Source organism: Apodemus sylvaticus, chromosome 3 (assembly GCF_947179515.1).
Source record: "Apodemus sylvaticus chromosome 3, mApoSyl1.1, whole genome shotgun sequence".
NCBI classification, from domain to species: Eukaryota; Metazoa; Chordata; class Mammalia; order Rodentia; family Muridae; genus Apodemus; species Apodemus sylvaticus.
In genome coordinates this window covers 114,432,048-114,448,482 of record NC_067474.1, presented here as the reverse complement: position 1 = coordinate 114,448,482, position 16,435 = coordinate 114,432,048, and the positions used below count along the sequence as shown (strand labels likewise).

Below are 16,435 nucleotides of genomic sequence, written 5' to 3'. Positions count from 1 at the left end.
TACTTTGTCTGACTTTAAAAAAAAAAAGAATTGTTTATTTATTTATTTATTTATTTATTTACTATATGTAAATACACTATAGCTGTCTTCAGACAGACACACCAGAAGAGGGCATCAGATCTCATTACAGATGATTGTGAGCCACCATGTGGTTGCTGGGACTTGAACTCAGGACCTCTGGAAGAGCAGACAGTACTCTTAACCGCTGAGCCATCTCTCCAGCCCCCTGACTTTGTTTTTTAAAACAGGATTTCATGTAGCTCATTCTTGTCTCAGACTCATGCTGCTCCTGCTTGTAGCTCCCAAGTGCTAAGACGACCAGTGTGTACCAGCAGGCCAAGCTCATGTGCATTCTGACTGGTTTCTACTTGACATGAGTTCCTGAATTGCATTGCTCATTGTAACTCTTCTTTAAAGCTGATGGGAACTTGGTATGGTTAGACTAACTCATCTGGAAAAAAAGATGTATTTTTCTTGACAGAATTTATGTGCACAACAAACACTGAATCTGGCATTACATTATACTTATTAATACTTTTATTTTGGAGTTGCATTACTGAATTCCTGGGAAGTTAATGGAAATCAGCATTTTTGTGTTAAACTTAGATACATTATTATTAAAAGAAAAAAAAAGGTTCAAGTAAAAGCAGCCAGCACTCTGCGTGCTGGACCCAGTAAATGCAGATAGTGGTCATGGGCAATAGGGCAGTGACACAGTGATACTGCCTGCTGGTTCTGCAGCCACAAAGCTGCCTCTCCGTGCTGACCTTGCCCCTGAAGTCCTCGTGTACATTTGCCTTGTCAGACTGAGAAATACTTACTTTCTAGCATCAGCCTATTGTAGCCAAGCCCAGAGCCCAATTCTGTGCACCACTTTAGCATATGCCATTTAATGCTCTGGTGACTATATTATGAAAGAAATACACTCAAACGAGGCTCGTGGTAAAGTGACTTTAATTTTTGTGAGAGACTAAAGAAACAGCTTTCCTATGACAGTAAAACACAATACATGATTTTTAGGAGTTGTTATGGGTGAAGGGATAACCCTATCAACAGGACAAAGCCAGTGTGAGGTTTGATTTGAATGCATGTCAGTAGAAACCTTAAACGAGGTAACAGAAAGGGAGATGGAGTCCTTGGTATGGTAGTTTTAGATTAGAATGACTCTAGAAATTTACAACTAATTACCATGAGTAACTAAAAAGACTTCAAACTTCTTAGATTTATATTCAATAAAAGTTCTTTTTTAAAATGGCATCAAGAGATTCTACATTCTTGGAAACAAGAATACCCCTTAATCTATAAGCATCCAATTTTGCATATGCAAGAATGCATATTCAAATTTAAAATAGCATAATGTACCTTCTCACTAATTAAAAAAGTGTTAATTCCCTGAGATACTTCTAAAGATATATGTATATGAATATATATACATATATTTTATACATATCAGTATGATATTTTCAAGCACACCAGAAGAGGACATCAGACTCCATTACAGATGGTTGTGAGCCACCATGCGGTTGCTGGGACTTGAACTCAGGTCCTCTGGAAGAGCAGCCAGTGCTCTTAACTGATAAGCCATCTCTTCAGCCCAGAGATACAACTTCTAAATGAGATGTTTCTCGCTTGTATCCAAACAAGTCAGGTGCTTAATTCTTCCAATAAATTCATTTTAAATTTATTAAAGCACACTTTGTCTGACTTTATTTTTTAAAACAGGATTTTTATGTAGCTCAGTCTAGCCTCAAACTCATGCTGCTCCTGCTTGTAGCTCCCAAGTGCTGAGATGACCAGTGTGTACCAGCAGGCCGAGCTCACGTGCATTCTGATGGATCTTAAATTTTAGAACTACATATAAAATATATAGTTTTTAAAAGTTACACTTTATAGAATACATTCCATTATTAAATATTGGCGTAGAGGACACTTTTTCCTCTGTTTCACATAGCCTAGGCTAGCCTCAAAATTGCTATGTATAGCCAAGGATGACCTTAAACTCTAGGTACCCCTGCCTCTACCTCCTCGTACTGGGATTGCAAATGTAAGCTACTATGACCAGCTGGGGCACTTTTTTTCTCTTATTTTACTATTTAAATATCTATGACTATTACCAAAATCACAACATGCTTTACCAAAAAAATAATTAGAAAACAAATGCTTTGGTCTTTGTATAATTTTGTGTAAATAACAATACCCTTTCACCCTTTCTTTTCCTATAATTCCATGATTCTAAAGATGATTATGTTCACTTACACATAACAAAAAGATTGTGTTTGCTTGGGAATGTAGCTAGTCAATTTTCTTCCGATTTCTTCCATTTTTGGAATCCCACATGATTACAATATTAAAGTATACCAAGAAGAATACAAAGTTTACACAGGACACAAAACATATAAGTACAGAAAACAAGTCTGGTAATTTCTGAGGAGGGTCCAGTGTAACACTCAAAATCGTCAGAAGGACCATGGTGATGACTGAAGAAAGAAACTGTAAGGAAAAACAGAGTATCACTGAGTGGTACAGACAGTGCTGCTAGGTGTGCTGGCTGCTTTGCTTGTCAACCAGACACAAACTACAATCATCTAGGTAAAATAGAACCTCAACTGAGAAAAATGCCTCCTTCAGATGACCTTGGCCATGTCTATAGTGCATTTTTTTGGTTAAAGCACATGTGGGAGGGTCTAACACACTGGTGGTCATGTCACCATGGGCAGGTGAGCCTGAGTGTGTGAGGTCATGATGAGAAGCCGGTGAGCAGCACTTCCCCAAAGCTCCACGTGAGTTCCTTCCCTGGATATACTATAACCCAGATACATAAGCCAAATAAACCCTTTCCTCCCCAAGCTGCTTTTGGTCGTGGCCTGTATCACAACAGAAAGCAGAAGACAGGTTAGGAAACATTGATTTCATAGCTATATATTAACAGAACTGAAGAGAGCTGAAAGAATGTATAATCTGTCCTATAGGCAGATCTCAGCTTTGGCCGTATGTTGGAATTATCCGACAGACCATTAAAAACCTCCTTGCATATGCATAGGCCATACCCCCAAGCAATTAGAAATTTAAGGATAAGGGGAAATCATTTGAAATGTAAATAAATTATATCGAATAAAAAAATTTAAAAAAAAAAGAAATTTAAGGATAACCCTTAAATATAAATACCTGTTGCCAAAGCTCTTCAGAGGGTTCCCATATGAAGCTAAGCTTAAAAAAAAAGCTTTTTAAGTGTCATTTTTTTTAAGTGGGAGATTTTTTTGGGAGAGGGTAGGAGTACCCCCATGCCGTGTGTCGTGTGTGTGTGTGTGTGTGTGTGTGTGTGTGTGTGTGTGTGTGTGTAACAGAATTTGCTGAAGTCAGTTTTCTTCTTCCATCACATAGGTCTTCAAAGTTGACCTTGGATTTGGTGGCAAGTATCTTTACCTGCTAAGCCGTCCATCTTGGTGGTCCCAGAACCTGTCTTTTTAATGCATATTTTATTGCCTATATATGTACACCTGTTTGGGCACATAGTGTGTTCATGCACACGAGAACACAAGGTTGACTTCAAGTATCTTCTGTCACTCTCATATTTGCAGAACTTCAAATGCACCAGTTAGTCTGGCCAGCTAACTTCCTCCAAGGATTCCCTATTTCCCACCCCACCATGCTCACCCAGCTTTTACAACTTCTGAGAATCTGAACTCTGGACCCTAGCTTTTACAACAAGCACTTTACTTACTGAACCATCTCCCCAGCCCAATGTACATTTTGGTAACTAAAAACACTTTTCTATGAACACTTGGTATCCCACAAAGTACTAGGGAGAAGCTAGTGGCAGCAATACTAAGTATATCCTCCATGCTCTTAGCCATTGTGGCCTCACATAACATTAATCTGATTCCAGCCTGCTTGGATTTAATTTAGACCAAGTTCTAGACCTTTACTGTCCCAAATGTCACATAACACCAAAACTTCATCTTTCAACAAGTATGGCTTTGTCTGTCTCTGTCTCTGTCTCTCTGCCCCTCTCTCTCTCTCTCTCTCTCTCTCTCTCTCTCACATCTGTATAGTGGGCTACCTAATTCTTTACTCCCAAATATTTGAGTTGCCAACTAATTACACATATTTATAAGCATAATTTTAGAAGTTACTTAATTAGTCCTCATTAAAAATTGATCTTATGGGAGGCATAAGATTACACTATTAGACAATACAATTACACTATTAGACAATATTCCAAAGGCAGCGTTTCTTTCAATGGCCAATGATTGCATAATGAAAATGTAGTACATGTGCACTATGAAGTACTATTCAGCTGTTTAAGAAGTTGAAATTTTGGGGGCTGGAGAGATGGCTCAGAGGTTAAGAGCACTCACTGACTGCTTTTCTGGAGGCCCTGAGTTCAAATCCCAGCAACCACATGGTGGTTCACAACCATCTGTAATGGGATCCGATGCCCTTTTCTGGTGTGTCTGAAGATAGCTACAGTGTACTTACATATCATAAATAAGTGACTGTTCTTCCAGAGGTCCTGAGTTCAATTCCCAGCAACCACATGGTGGCTCACAATCATCTATAATGGGATCTGCTGCCCTCTTCTGGTGTGTCTGAAGATAGCTATAGTATACTCATATACATAAAATAATCTACAACAGCCATCTACCTGTAAGACAGTATGGTGTAACAGTGGCATGACTGCTGTGGAAGTAACCAACCTCTCTCTGACTGGCTCTGTCTGAGATGGAACCAATAGGTAACACTGCTAAAGTGACCAAGAACCTGAGACAAAATAGGTCATGAACCTACAGGAAAACACACTATGATTCTGCTAAAGGAATACAGCAATACAATAAATGGCTCCTGATCATATTCTACTGTACTCATAGGTTAATACCTCATTGAGCCCTTCTTCAAAGAAACAACTTCTTGCAGTAGATGAGATCATAGAAACCCACCACTGGACAATGCAGCAAATAGAAGACTTGGGAGCAATCATTCATAAATAGGATATCTTGCCGACTACCAAACCTCCCAAAGCTCAGGCTTTAAGAGGTAAAGGAGGCAGAAAGGTAACTCCAAGAAAACATGTCTTCCAGACACAATGTGACTGACACACATGTGAACTCACAGAGCCTGTGGCAACATGCACAGGGCCTGCACAGGTTCAAACCAAATGTGTCTCAGCACTGAGAAGGGGAAATGAACAAGGGTTCTCTCCCCTAACCAAGAAGCTATCAGCAACTGATACCTACTGGCAAAAGAAAAACCAATTTTCTCCAAAGGAGTCTCACTGAATATGTTAACCACACTTCAGGGCAGGCTACATGCCAAGTAGTAGTTGGCAAACATAAAACAAACTCATTATTTTTGTAGACTTTTTTCTCATTTTGTTTTGTTTGGGTATTTTTTTGTCTTATTAGTCTTTTGCTGCTTCATTTCCTTTTGTGTGAATAGGGGTTGTTTTGTGTTTCTTTTAAAGAGTGATAAAGCTGGGTGGGTAGGGAGGTGGGGAAGATCTGGGAGGATTGAGGGAGGGGAAAAACATGATCAAGAAAGAATGCAGCCTAAATACCAGGCGTGCTCAATATGCCTGTAATTCTAACCCTTAGGAGACAGAGGCAGGAAGATCATCGGTAGTTCAAAGCTAGTTTCATATACATAGTGAGTTCAAGGCAATCTTGAGCTATATAAAACTTTGTTTCAAAACAAATTGCATGTCAAAATAATACTGTAAAAATTGTTATATTATTTAAGGCAATCTGTATATTCAGCAACATTCTCCTTTAAATTTCTAGTGGCATTGTTCAAAGAACAGGGAAGGGGGGCTAGGAGAGAAACCCTAAACTTCATATAAATGCACAAAAAAATAAACAAGTAGACCAATGGAAAGAGGACCCAGAAATCAACCCAAATATCTGCAACCAACTCATCTTTGGCAAAGGTGTCAAAAGTCAACATGGGGAAAAAAACTCTTTAGAAATGGTGTTGGAGACCTGGATATGCACATGTAGAAGAATGCAATTTTATCCATATCTTATCCTTGGTAAAAATCAATTCAGAATGGATCTAAGACCTAAAACTTTGGAAATGAAAAGGAAACAGTCACCAAAGTAAAAAGAAGGCCTACAGGTGGGGGGCAGAGAAGATTCATATTTATAATACATAAAAAACTGCAAACATAAAACATAAAAAAAATCATCCAATAGTGAACCAAACATTCAGATCTCAAAACAAATACAAATGGCTAATAAATATTTGAAAAAGTCTTCAACATCTTAAGCCATCAGATTAATGCAAATTAAAACTCCTTTATGATTGTCATCTTTCCCTAGAATGACTGTCCTCAGGAAAATACATGACAACCTGTGGGTAAGACTGTGGGACAGTGGAGCGCATACACTGCTGGTGGTGAGAGGAACTAGAGCAGCCACTAGAGAACTGTGTGCAGGAGCGCTAAAAACAACTACAAACCAAAGCAAACCTATGTCATCTACCGCTTACACTCCTGCTCTATGTTCCAAAAGAATGAAAGCAGGGATTCAGTGTTTTGTACACAGATGTTCTTAATAGTATTATTCACAATACCAAAATCCACCTACTGCTCATTAATTGATATGGGGGAGGGGGTAACATATTAATGCAATATAATTTGGAAATAAAAAGAAATCTAAATAATAATATACGATTAAATAGTGATATAGCATAATGACTGTGCCATGAAAGAAACCAGTCATGAAGACCACATTTTATGATTCCATGTCATGGACCCAACTGTGTCCCACCAGCAAGATGACTCAACAGGTACAGGTGCTAACTCTGTCAAGCCTGACAACCCCAGATCTACCCCCCTGAATCCCACATGGTGAAAGAACTGAACTGACTCTTACAGGTTGTCCTCTGAACTCTACACAGGGGCTACAGGCACACACACATGTACTCATGCACACACACCAATACATGTAATAACAAGAAATTCACACATTGGAGCCTGAACCCCTTAATGTGACTATACTTGGACTTTGGCTTTTAGAAAGGCAATTATGACTCCAATCTGTATAATGAAGGAAGGGAGAGGCTGTATGAGGAAAAGCAAACTGGAGCTATGGCAGTTAAGAGCGGCCCAGCCCCGATGGCCAGCGCCTCCAGACTGCTGACAGTCAGCCTTCCCTGTTACAGAGCCTGAAATGACCGACATGCCCTTAATATGCAACATTCAGAAGAGGCACGTGACACACAAAAAGCAGATTAATACTGTCCACACTGGAGTTAGCAATGATGCTATAATGAGAAATGACTGCCACTGGGTAGGGACATTTGGGGGGAGGATGATTAAAACTCACCTAAAATTAGATGATAATGATAGTTATAAACGCCTGTGTACTTAACCCCACTAAAATGTGTAAGTTATATGTGTGCGTTATAGAACACATCTACAGATGTCTTCCCAGAATTGTATGCAAGGTATAAATGGCCTTTCAAGTCTATGATCCTAACACTTAAAAGGCCAAGGCAGGAAGAGCAAAGTTCAAATCCTGCAAATGCTACATAGTAAGTTCCAGACTAGCCTGGGCTACATAATGAATGTGACCCTATCCCAACAAAAACAAAAGTTCAATAATTTGAAGAAAAAAATAGTAATATGCTAAATTAAGAACCCGTAAGATGGATCAGCAGGTAAAGGCACTTGCCACCAGGCCTGAGTTCAGTCCCTAGGACCCACATGGTAGAAGAAAACAGCCAACTCCCAAGAGTTACCCTCTGACCTCTCCATGTGTTATTAGGTGGGTCCACATGCAAAAATTAAATGTTAAAAGCCAAGCTGCCGCCTAACTCACCAACCACTGCATGATTCTGGGAAGACACGTAAAGCCCGGAAGGAGCCTCCTCACAGAGGCCGCAAAGGACTGCAGCTGCAGCTTTTCTTCAGAAGTGTTTTCCGACATTGGAAAGAAAGTGGTACAAGCTATTACAAACGCCATCACTGTCACAACTGAGGGCAGTAGGAGTTCATCCTTTAATAGAAGAGGCAGCATGCTATAAAGGAAAATAAAAACAGCGAAAGCATCAATAGTTATGGTGTAAATTTTACAATGACTGTAATAATCGTACTGGAAATATTATATGGAAATTGGTTCGACTCACCTAAATGTTGAAACTAGTAAAAACCAGGTTGACATGAAAGGAATTTCAGTTAAAACTAAGCAAACGGGTCTAAAATGACAAGAAAAGGCATTTTAATGTTACAGAATATAATTCTGCCCCTAGCCTGGAAAAAATAAATATACTCTACATGTCTAATTTTCAAAGTTAGTTTAAAAGGTAAAAAGTTCTCCATGTGACTACTCAGAAGGTGTCGACTTCTCCACACCGTCTGGTCAACAACTGCTTGACTAGGTCACGAGCAAACACTCCTTCGTGTGCCACATGAACAGTGCCTTGACGAAAAGAGCAGAGAAAGCATTTCCTTCTATTTTGCAAACACAAAGTGACTCCTAAGGTAATCATTTTCAAACTTGTTACATGTTCCTCAGCCAGTTACAAACTAAAGTTATGACAAGCAGGATTGCCATGGAAATGGAGAAGGACAACAAAGGGGTCAGGTGAAAATATTAAACTAAAAGAAAGATGAAAGCTGAATAATTACAAGCTACGTGGGAAGGGCAAGGCCACAGAACTGCAAACACGATGCTGATGAATGGAGCCGCCACTTTTCTGGTGTCCATTTACCACAGCCTTTGTCGGATGCTTTCTGGATTTGACTGCATCCATGCTCAAGGAGAAGCAGGCTAGTTAGAAGCTCTCCGCCCTAGTTCCACAGCTGACACTTAACCATGTGACTCATGCCAATGATTAATTTCACTGTTCTCTGCAAGTATCCCTTAATATTTATTTTTAGCATTACAAAATAAAGTTTTCTAAGAGTGACAACTGGTGAATTACTGTTGCCCTTAATCTCCACCACCACCATCCCTTTGTGTTTAAACAGGTTCCGAAAAGCGTGAGCATTGTCCCTCTGTGTTGGTTTGAATGAGAGCATCGCCTATAGGCTCAGGTGTTCATACGTGGTCCCTACATGGCTGCACTGTTTGGGGAGGTTTAGGACATATATATGTAGTGTTGCTGAAAGAAGTATGTCATTGGAGCTGGGCTTTCACATTTAAAAAGGTGTGACCATCAAATGTGCTGTCCCTGCTTCGTGCTTATGATTAAAGTGCTCTGAGCTTGACACTCAGCCGCCACGCCTGCCTTCTCCCTGCTTCCCACCATGATGGTGATGGATGACTGTCCCTCTGAAACCATACGCTATATAAACCCTTCCTTCCATTAGGTGCCTTGGTCATGGCGCTTTTTCACAGCCACAGAAAAGTAACTAACAGAGCTCCTTTCTAAAAGGAATGGTGTTTTTCTTCATGTCGACTAGTATATAAGATTTAAGCTTGGAGCCGGTGGTGGTGGCGCACACCATTAGTCCCAGCACTCAGGAGGCAGAGGAAGACAGATTTCTGAGTTCAAGGGCAGCCTGGTCTACAGAGTGAGTTCCAGGACATCCAGGGCTACACAGAGAAACCCTGTCTCAAAAAACACCATAAACAGACAAACAAATAAAAGATTTAAGTTTGGCACTGAAAACCACTGGTTCCTATTAAGAAGTCACACCAGAGGAGTTTCACTGCAGTGCTTTGAAACGCTAAATCAGAAGGGGTTATCAGCACAAACATAGAAAGTACTCAAGAAATAAGGTTTTCTGAGTCTTTCTTCCCATTTACTCTGTCAGTATGTAATTACCAAACCAAGCACTAATAAAACTGTATTACATGTAGGCATTGCTCTGAAAATAATAAATACGGACACTACTCAGCTCTTAACCTCGAGGTGTGTCTAGGTAGCACACCCGCTATCCTCAGGGCCTCACGCCCTCTCCTCTTCATCACAGAAAACATGCCTGGCTCACCATTCCCTCAGAATAAAAACCAAGGTTTCTAGTAGCCAGTACAAGGTCCTGCAAGACCTGGACTATGGTCGCCTTGTAAGTGGTAAGCCCTAACCCAGGTGTGCGCTTCAGGGGCTAACACGCACACCCATCTGAGATGACCGTGCAGTCGCTTATGCCGCGGTGCCTTCCTCAGAGGCAGCATGGAGCTCTCTGCACAGGGCTCCACCTAAGAAAAGCAGAACCACTTCCCTCATCTCCCTGGTAGGTCCTGGTTTATCCTGGTATCTTCCACACGGCCACTGAGAGCACCAGGTAGGGCATGGCGTAAGGCAGCAGACAAATGAGACTGAACGGGAGGATGCAAACATCCCGTGCTATTCTAGGCTTATACTATTATAGTATAACACAGATACATGCACCAAACTATTATAGTATTAGGATAACACAGCCCCAAAATTTCATCCAGTTTTTTTTTTCTATGAAGAATGGAAAACTGTAATGTTCTTTAAAAAAATTAATCTCTATAAGGATTGCAAGGGGGGTCTGAAACCTTCATCTACAGGCTGTGGTGTAGGGGAGCAGAGGGCAAAACAACAGAACACAGCGTATGAAAGACATCATGAAGGTAAATGGAGAGAGTGAGGCTAACGGGCGAGATGAGGAAGTGAATGAAATACAAAAGGCAACGAGGAGAATCAAGAAAGCCACTTTGGGGGATGGATTTAGTATAGAGAAAATATGAAGACCTGGAAGACATGAGCATATGTCAATAATAAGTTTGTCAACTGTTTTGATTTAAATGTGTTTTATAAAGTAAAATTAAAGCATTTTCCTTCTGAGAATGACTAAGATAAATATATTCAAAAAATATTTTACATTTAAATTAACATTTTATAAACATCCTTATATAATAAACATTATAATAAATGTATAGTTCCAAGATTTCTACTTACAATGATACCAAGAGAATGGACTTTTCGTGTACTTGGAAAGAAAACAGAAAGAATGACAGTGCACAGCTCACCTTTAAGAAAGAAGAAGGTGAGACAGATTCAACAGTGTGAAAATGTATCACTGCAGTTACAACTCTAAATAAAACACCCAGTTCAAAGATTATAGTTACTACCTGAAGGTAAAAATCAAACACAGAATACACATATTACGTCACTAACTTTAAGAGTGTGAATTTAAAAAGCCAATAATAACTATTGAGCTGGTGAGAGGTTGTCGTGGGGATAAAGGTGCGAACCACCAGCCTGACGACCTAAATTCAAACTCCAGGACCCAGGACCCACATGGAGGAAGGAGAGAACTGGCTCCCACAATTTGTCCTTTAATCTGCTGTGGTACAAGTAAAGCCTCCCACCCCAAAAAATATTAATTAAATAATTGAAAAACAAACCAAAACTATTAAAAGGCTATATAGAACCATCTAAAATGGTTCTGAAACTCAGCTACTAATAAATAAAACTACCAAGTACAGGAGATAATACAACGATCTAACCTCATCACTTCTTGGAATTTGGAAAACTACCTAAACAGTATGAGGCCAGCAAGATGGCTCAGCCAGTAAAGGCCTGTGCTGCTCAGCCTGATGAGGTGGGTACCACCTCCATGACCCACTTGATAGCAAAAGGGAACCAACACCTGTAAGCTGTCCTCTGCTTTACACACACACACTATGGTGTGCACACACAATGCATACACACACACACAAAGTAAAATAAAGGTAAATTTGTTAAGTATGACAGACAAAAAAGATCAAAACAAAACAGATCTATTGTAGTGTTTTTAAAAAGCATGCCCCAAGAAACATAGTAACTGTTTTATGAAGTCCAAGTATGCCCAGTGAAACCCAGTGTTTTATGAAGTCATCTGTCTGCCTGTGTGGATCTGGCTGCTCCAGCACAACGTAGACCCTACACATCACTGTGAATGCACTGATACTTCCTACTGACAGCAGCCTTCCCCTTTGCTCCATTCTGCTTTGTCAATGCTGGCAAAGCAAGGTACATGTCAGATGGACCAGTACCCTAACCTAACTGGCCCTGCTACCTCTCACAGTAACTGTCTATCACCTAATACCCTTTCAACCCCCCACTGCCTTCCTAGTACAAGGAAATCTGGACTCCTGTGCAATCTGTCATTCCTAAGGCATCAGTTATTGTCTCCTTCACTCGACTTCACCCCAGCCACTTACCCTCCATGCTTTAAACAACCCACATGTTTCCATTATCTCCTCTTCCCAAACCTGTTTCTGTACCTGTCCTACACACACCTCTCAACCAAACATCTGACATCTTCTGAAATTCTCCCCGTTTTTTATCTTTTTCTCACCTATCCCTGGCACACAGAAACAGACAGGGACACATGCAGCATCCATTCCCAGCCTGCTCTCTGTCCTTCTATAGCTTAAGCTGTCTTCTGCCTTCAGCTGTCTGGAAGTTCCAAGACTTGTCTAGCTTTACAACGCTGACTGAAATCCCACTTGTTGATCAGGTCTACAATCCATCCTCCAAGATCTCTCCCTTCACCACCACATCACAGACTTGGTCTGTACCAGCAAAACAGTGCCACCCGCTCAACAGCATTAGACGGACATGTTCTTACCACCTTAGTGACCCTCATTAACCACTCAATACAAAGCAAAAAACAAGAGTTCTCGAAGTGAACTAAAGATTCTGGTTGCTCAGCCTAATGCCTAATACAGCATTTGCAATGGCAGTGTTCAGTGTGTCATATGATCAGGGTTTTGTTCTGCAGCCCACTCAGTCCTACCCCAAACAAGAAAGTCATTACTGATATCTTTAAAAATGTCAGTTATAGCAAGTATCTTAAGGAAAATGAGAAACTTACCAGAGTAAATCTGAATCCTTTAGAAGAGGGCTGAACTGCCAACTTTATGCATGCAGGAAGCAAGCTCAAAAATGTACAGCAAAAGCTAAAAAAAACAATAAAATGTGTTTGACTTAGAAATCTAGCTAAAACAATTACTTTTTAAAGTAGAAAGATTATATTACTTAACAATCTAAGATGATCTCAGATTAAACTATATTATTTATTAAATTTTAAACTAGAATGTGAATAAAGCATTCACATTCAAATATATATACACTTTTGTACACAATTCTGACATAATACAAAATCAAACAATACTAAGCATTGTATATGTTATTAGCATTTAATATCATGCATGATATATCATGTAATATGTACATGTAATAGCATGTATCATAGTTGCAGGTCAATTACCAAACACTAGAAAGTAAGAAAACACTATCAGGCCTAAGGAGACAACACTGTATTTTCAACACAAATATTCAAAAACTTTACTCCCAGGAGAGTCCTGGCCCTCACTCCACAAAAGTTAACGATCTTTTTTAACTCCAGAAAGAGCCAACCATAAGAGAGTGTGTTGTGGTTTAGTCTAATATTTGTATTATGTTAATTGGGTCCCCAAAATTATAAGAGAATCCACACATAAGACGCTGAGGGTCCCTGCCCCCAGTTGGTTTTGATTGGTAAATAAAATTTCTGGTGGTCAATGGCTGGACAGGGAGACAGAGGCAGAACTTTTAGCATTCCCAGACAGGGACTGAGGGGACAGAGAGAGCCACCATGCCAGGAGAGTAGATGTCAGACCTGAGAGATGCCAGACACAGAGCATAGCCCGGACAGAGGTGTTGGTGAACTCAGCCCAAGAGGCCTGGGTCTGGGGCAGCCAAGATAGAATATAGGATTTAGCAAGTAATAATTCAGAAATATTAGAGGGGAGAGTGTGTTAGCCATGTGGAGATTTAGAAGTGGCCCAGCCATTGAGCTGTTTAAGATATATTAAAATATAAGGCCATGTGTGTGTGTCTTTCATTCAAGAACCCAAACACTGGGGCAGGTAGTGAGGAATGTACCAGCACCCAGGTCGATTTAAATAGAGATTAATTGGCTATTACTTTACAGTTGGTGCCCAATGTGGAGCTCAAACCCATGACTCTAAGATTAAGAGTCTCTGACTACTATTATTACTACTACTCCTACTCCTACTCCTACTACTACTACTACTACTACAGGAGTGAGATGTCCAGCTTCTCTTAGATGTGACTGATGAGTAAGGAGGAGAAAAGCTAGACACAGCCACTTCAGCACTGTGACAAACAGCCCATAGAGCCTGAAGATGGATATATGTCTCAACACAGAACCTCACTTCCTCAATTTGGGTGGTTCTGTGACTTGTAAGTAGTGAGGCTTCAGTCCCCAACCTCCCTTTCTGCGCACTTCCTGAGAGGGTGGGCTACAGGGTCTGTTCTGAGAGTCAGAGCCCACAAAAAGGCAATCCTCATCTGCAACGATGTCTGCAATGGTGAGTCTGTCCTGGGGGCTCAGCAATCACCTGGAGCCCTCCTGATGGTCAGCTCCATTTCCTTCCCAAGATATCCCTGAGGTCTACCTTCCTTAACCAGACCCCCGCAACTCCTCACAACTGCAGTAGCCAATCCCTGGGATAAACTCACACATAAACAATAATCTCTAACTTGCTCTATGTTTTCTGGCTGAGGTTGGCTGCACACCTATAAAAATCCTGATTCTTTAAAATAATATTAAATCATATTTAATGTATGTTCTAAAGAAATCATATTTAATGTATGTTTAAAGAAAAATGGGACAAATGTTCACATAAAATAATTTAAACTGGAAAGGGGAAGAGGGGGAGCAAAGGAGAAGAAAAATCTGGGCATGGTGGTTCACACCTTTAATGCCAGCTGGGAGGCAGAGGCAGATGGATGGATCAGAGAGGCTAGCCCAGGCTTCAGAGAAAGTTTCCTACCAGCCAGAGCTACACAGAAAAACTTAGTTTTGGGGGAAAGGGGTACAGTACACAGAATTTTATTGTACTAAATAGAAAGTCACTAATAACCAGCTTAGATAAATACCTTAGTACTGTAGTATTTTTCAAGAGTGGCTTATAAAGTACTATATATAAACTTTGTTAGTTACCTGATTGCTATCTGGGTATGATGAGGCAAAATGTCCTTAATCTTCAGAAAAACATTAAGGCTGCACCAAATATTGGCTACTTTATCCTTTAAAAAAAGATTTGTTAGTTTTACATTTTGATATAATTGAAAGAAATATTAAACCCCATGAAGTACAGCCTATAATCTCCAGGTAATAAACTTTCAAGACATGAAACTTTCATTCACATTTATAAGAAAGTATATTAAACTCTTCAAGCACTAAAAATATATACTTACAGCCTTAAGCATTTTTCTTTTTTGAAATGCAGATTATGAAAAGCATTAGTAAACTACAATCTACATTCTAATAAACATTTAATATTTTTCAAAAAACAATGTAAGCAAAAAGCTCCCCAAATTTATAAAAATAAATATTAGTTACATTTGCCTCATTTTATTACAAATTTAACTTCCTGTCACATTATCTAATAGGTAGTAACAATGACAACACTAATTGCTAATAAATCAAGAAGTTTTAAAACATTAGCAATTGTGCTCAGCTACCTCAAGATGAAATTTGCTATTTCAGCTCCCCAGATAATAGAATCTATCCTCTCATAGCTGCAAATCTCACAGTGGTGCAGGCATGATGACATCAAGAGAGTGATGGCCTCTAACAAGTGTCCCGCCCACTTCCTCTTCCGAGTCAAAGACCACATGTAGCTGGTGGGACTGGCGATACACTATGATACTGACACCTGACACCATGCCATACTTAGCATCATGGACACTTTCTGAAATTGAAGATGCAGCAAATAGCAGGTAGTTTTTGTATTCAAAAAATAAAAAGCAAGTTTTTCTTTGCTGTTTAAGGGTATTAAGATTTGAAATCACAACTTTGCCACATAGCAGGTCTTTGAATGCCTGACCTCAGTTGTCTATCTGTATGATAGGGACAACCTCCATTTTAGAGCTATAGGGATCGTGAAAAACTGTGGAACAGTCGAGCAATGAATGATGCTAGCCACAATGGGGATTATCAACAAGATCTATTCACCCCTCTACCTTCACAACAATAAATATAATACCTAGTCTCTTCCCAGGTTCTTGTCCCACCCTCTTGTAAATCCACTAAAAATAGTTTATAGAAATTATCTCCTCAAAACTTAGAAATGCTTTCTAATTCTTTTCAAATTCTTTTCAAAAGAAATGTTATTCAAAAGCAAATTATCTATAAATATGTTGTCTCTAAGTTTATTAAAAGACCTTTTGTTCCAGAAATAAATGGTTTGTTTAGCTTAATTACTAATTCTAAATGATCAAATTATTCATGCAATAAAAGTTTAACAAGAGTGATTAAACTAGAATTAAATGAAAGGTCCTCATTAAAAATTACTACAGATGAAGGTTATATATTTCATAAGAAATGATGAGATCTTTCTGAGGCATACAGGATTATCATTTTAACAAATAATTGTGGCAAACTAAGAGGAGATCATAAACCAACACAGTGGCAGGCTTGTTAACTAAGACAGTGGCTGCGGCATCTAATGCTCTTCTATTATGG

The 16,435-nt window shown here is 39.6% G+C and overlaps 1 protein-coding gene across 4 annotated transcripts in view; it reads right to left on the bottom strand.

Moving 5' to 3' along the window:
• Window positions 1–937: 937 nt before the first annotated feature.
• Window positions 938–16,435, bottom strand: part of Alg6 (ALG6 alpha-1,3-glucosyltransferase) — a 38,229-nt gene continuing 22,731 nt past the window's right edge. For all 4 annotated transcript variants that reach the window (XM_052176826.1, XM_052176829.1, XM_052176828.1 and 1 more), the window contains 6 exons: window positions 14,909–14,994; window positions 12,773–12,857; window positions 10,870–10,940; window positions 8,125–8,193; window positions 7,818–8,016; window positions 938–2,490 (listed from right to left, as the gene is read on the bottom strand). In XM_052176826.1, the coding sequence (XP_052032786.1) occupies window positions 2,293–2,490; window positions 7,818–8,016; window positions 8,125–8,193; window positions 10,870–10,940; window positions 12,773–12,857; window positions 14,909–14,994 (708 nt within the window). In that variant the 3' untranslated portion in view covers window positions 938–2,292. The remainder of the gene's footprint in view (window positions 2,491–7,817; window positions 8,017–8,124; window positions 8,194–10,869; window positions 10,941–12,772; window positions 12,858–14,908; window positions 14,995–16,435) is intronic.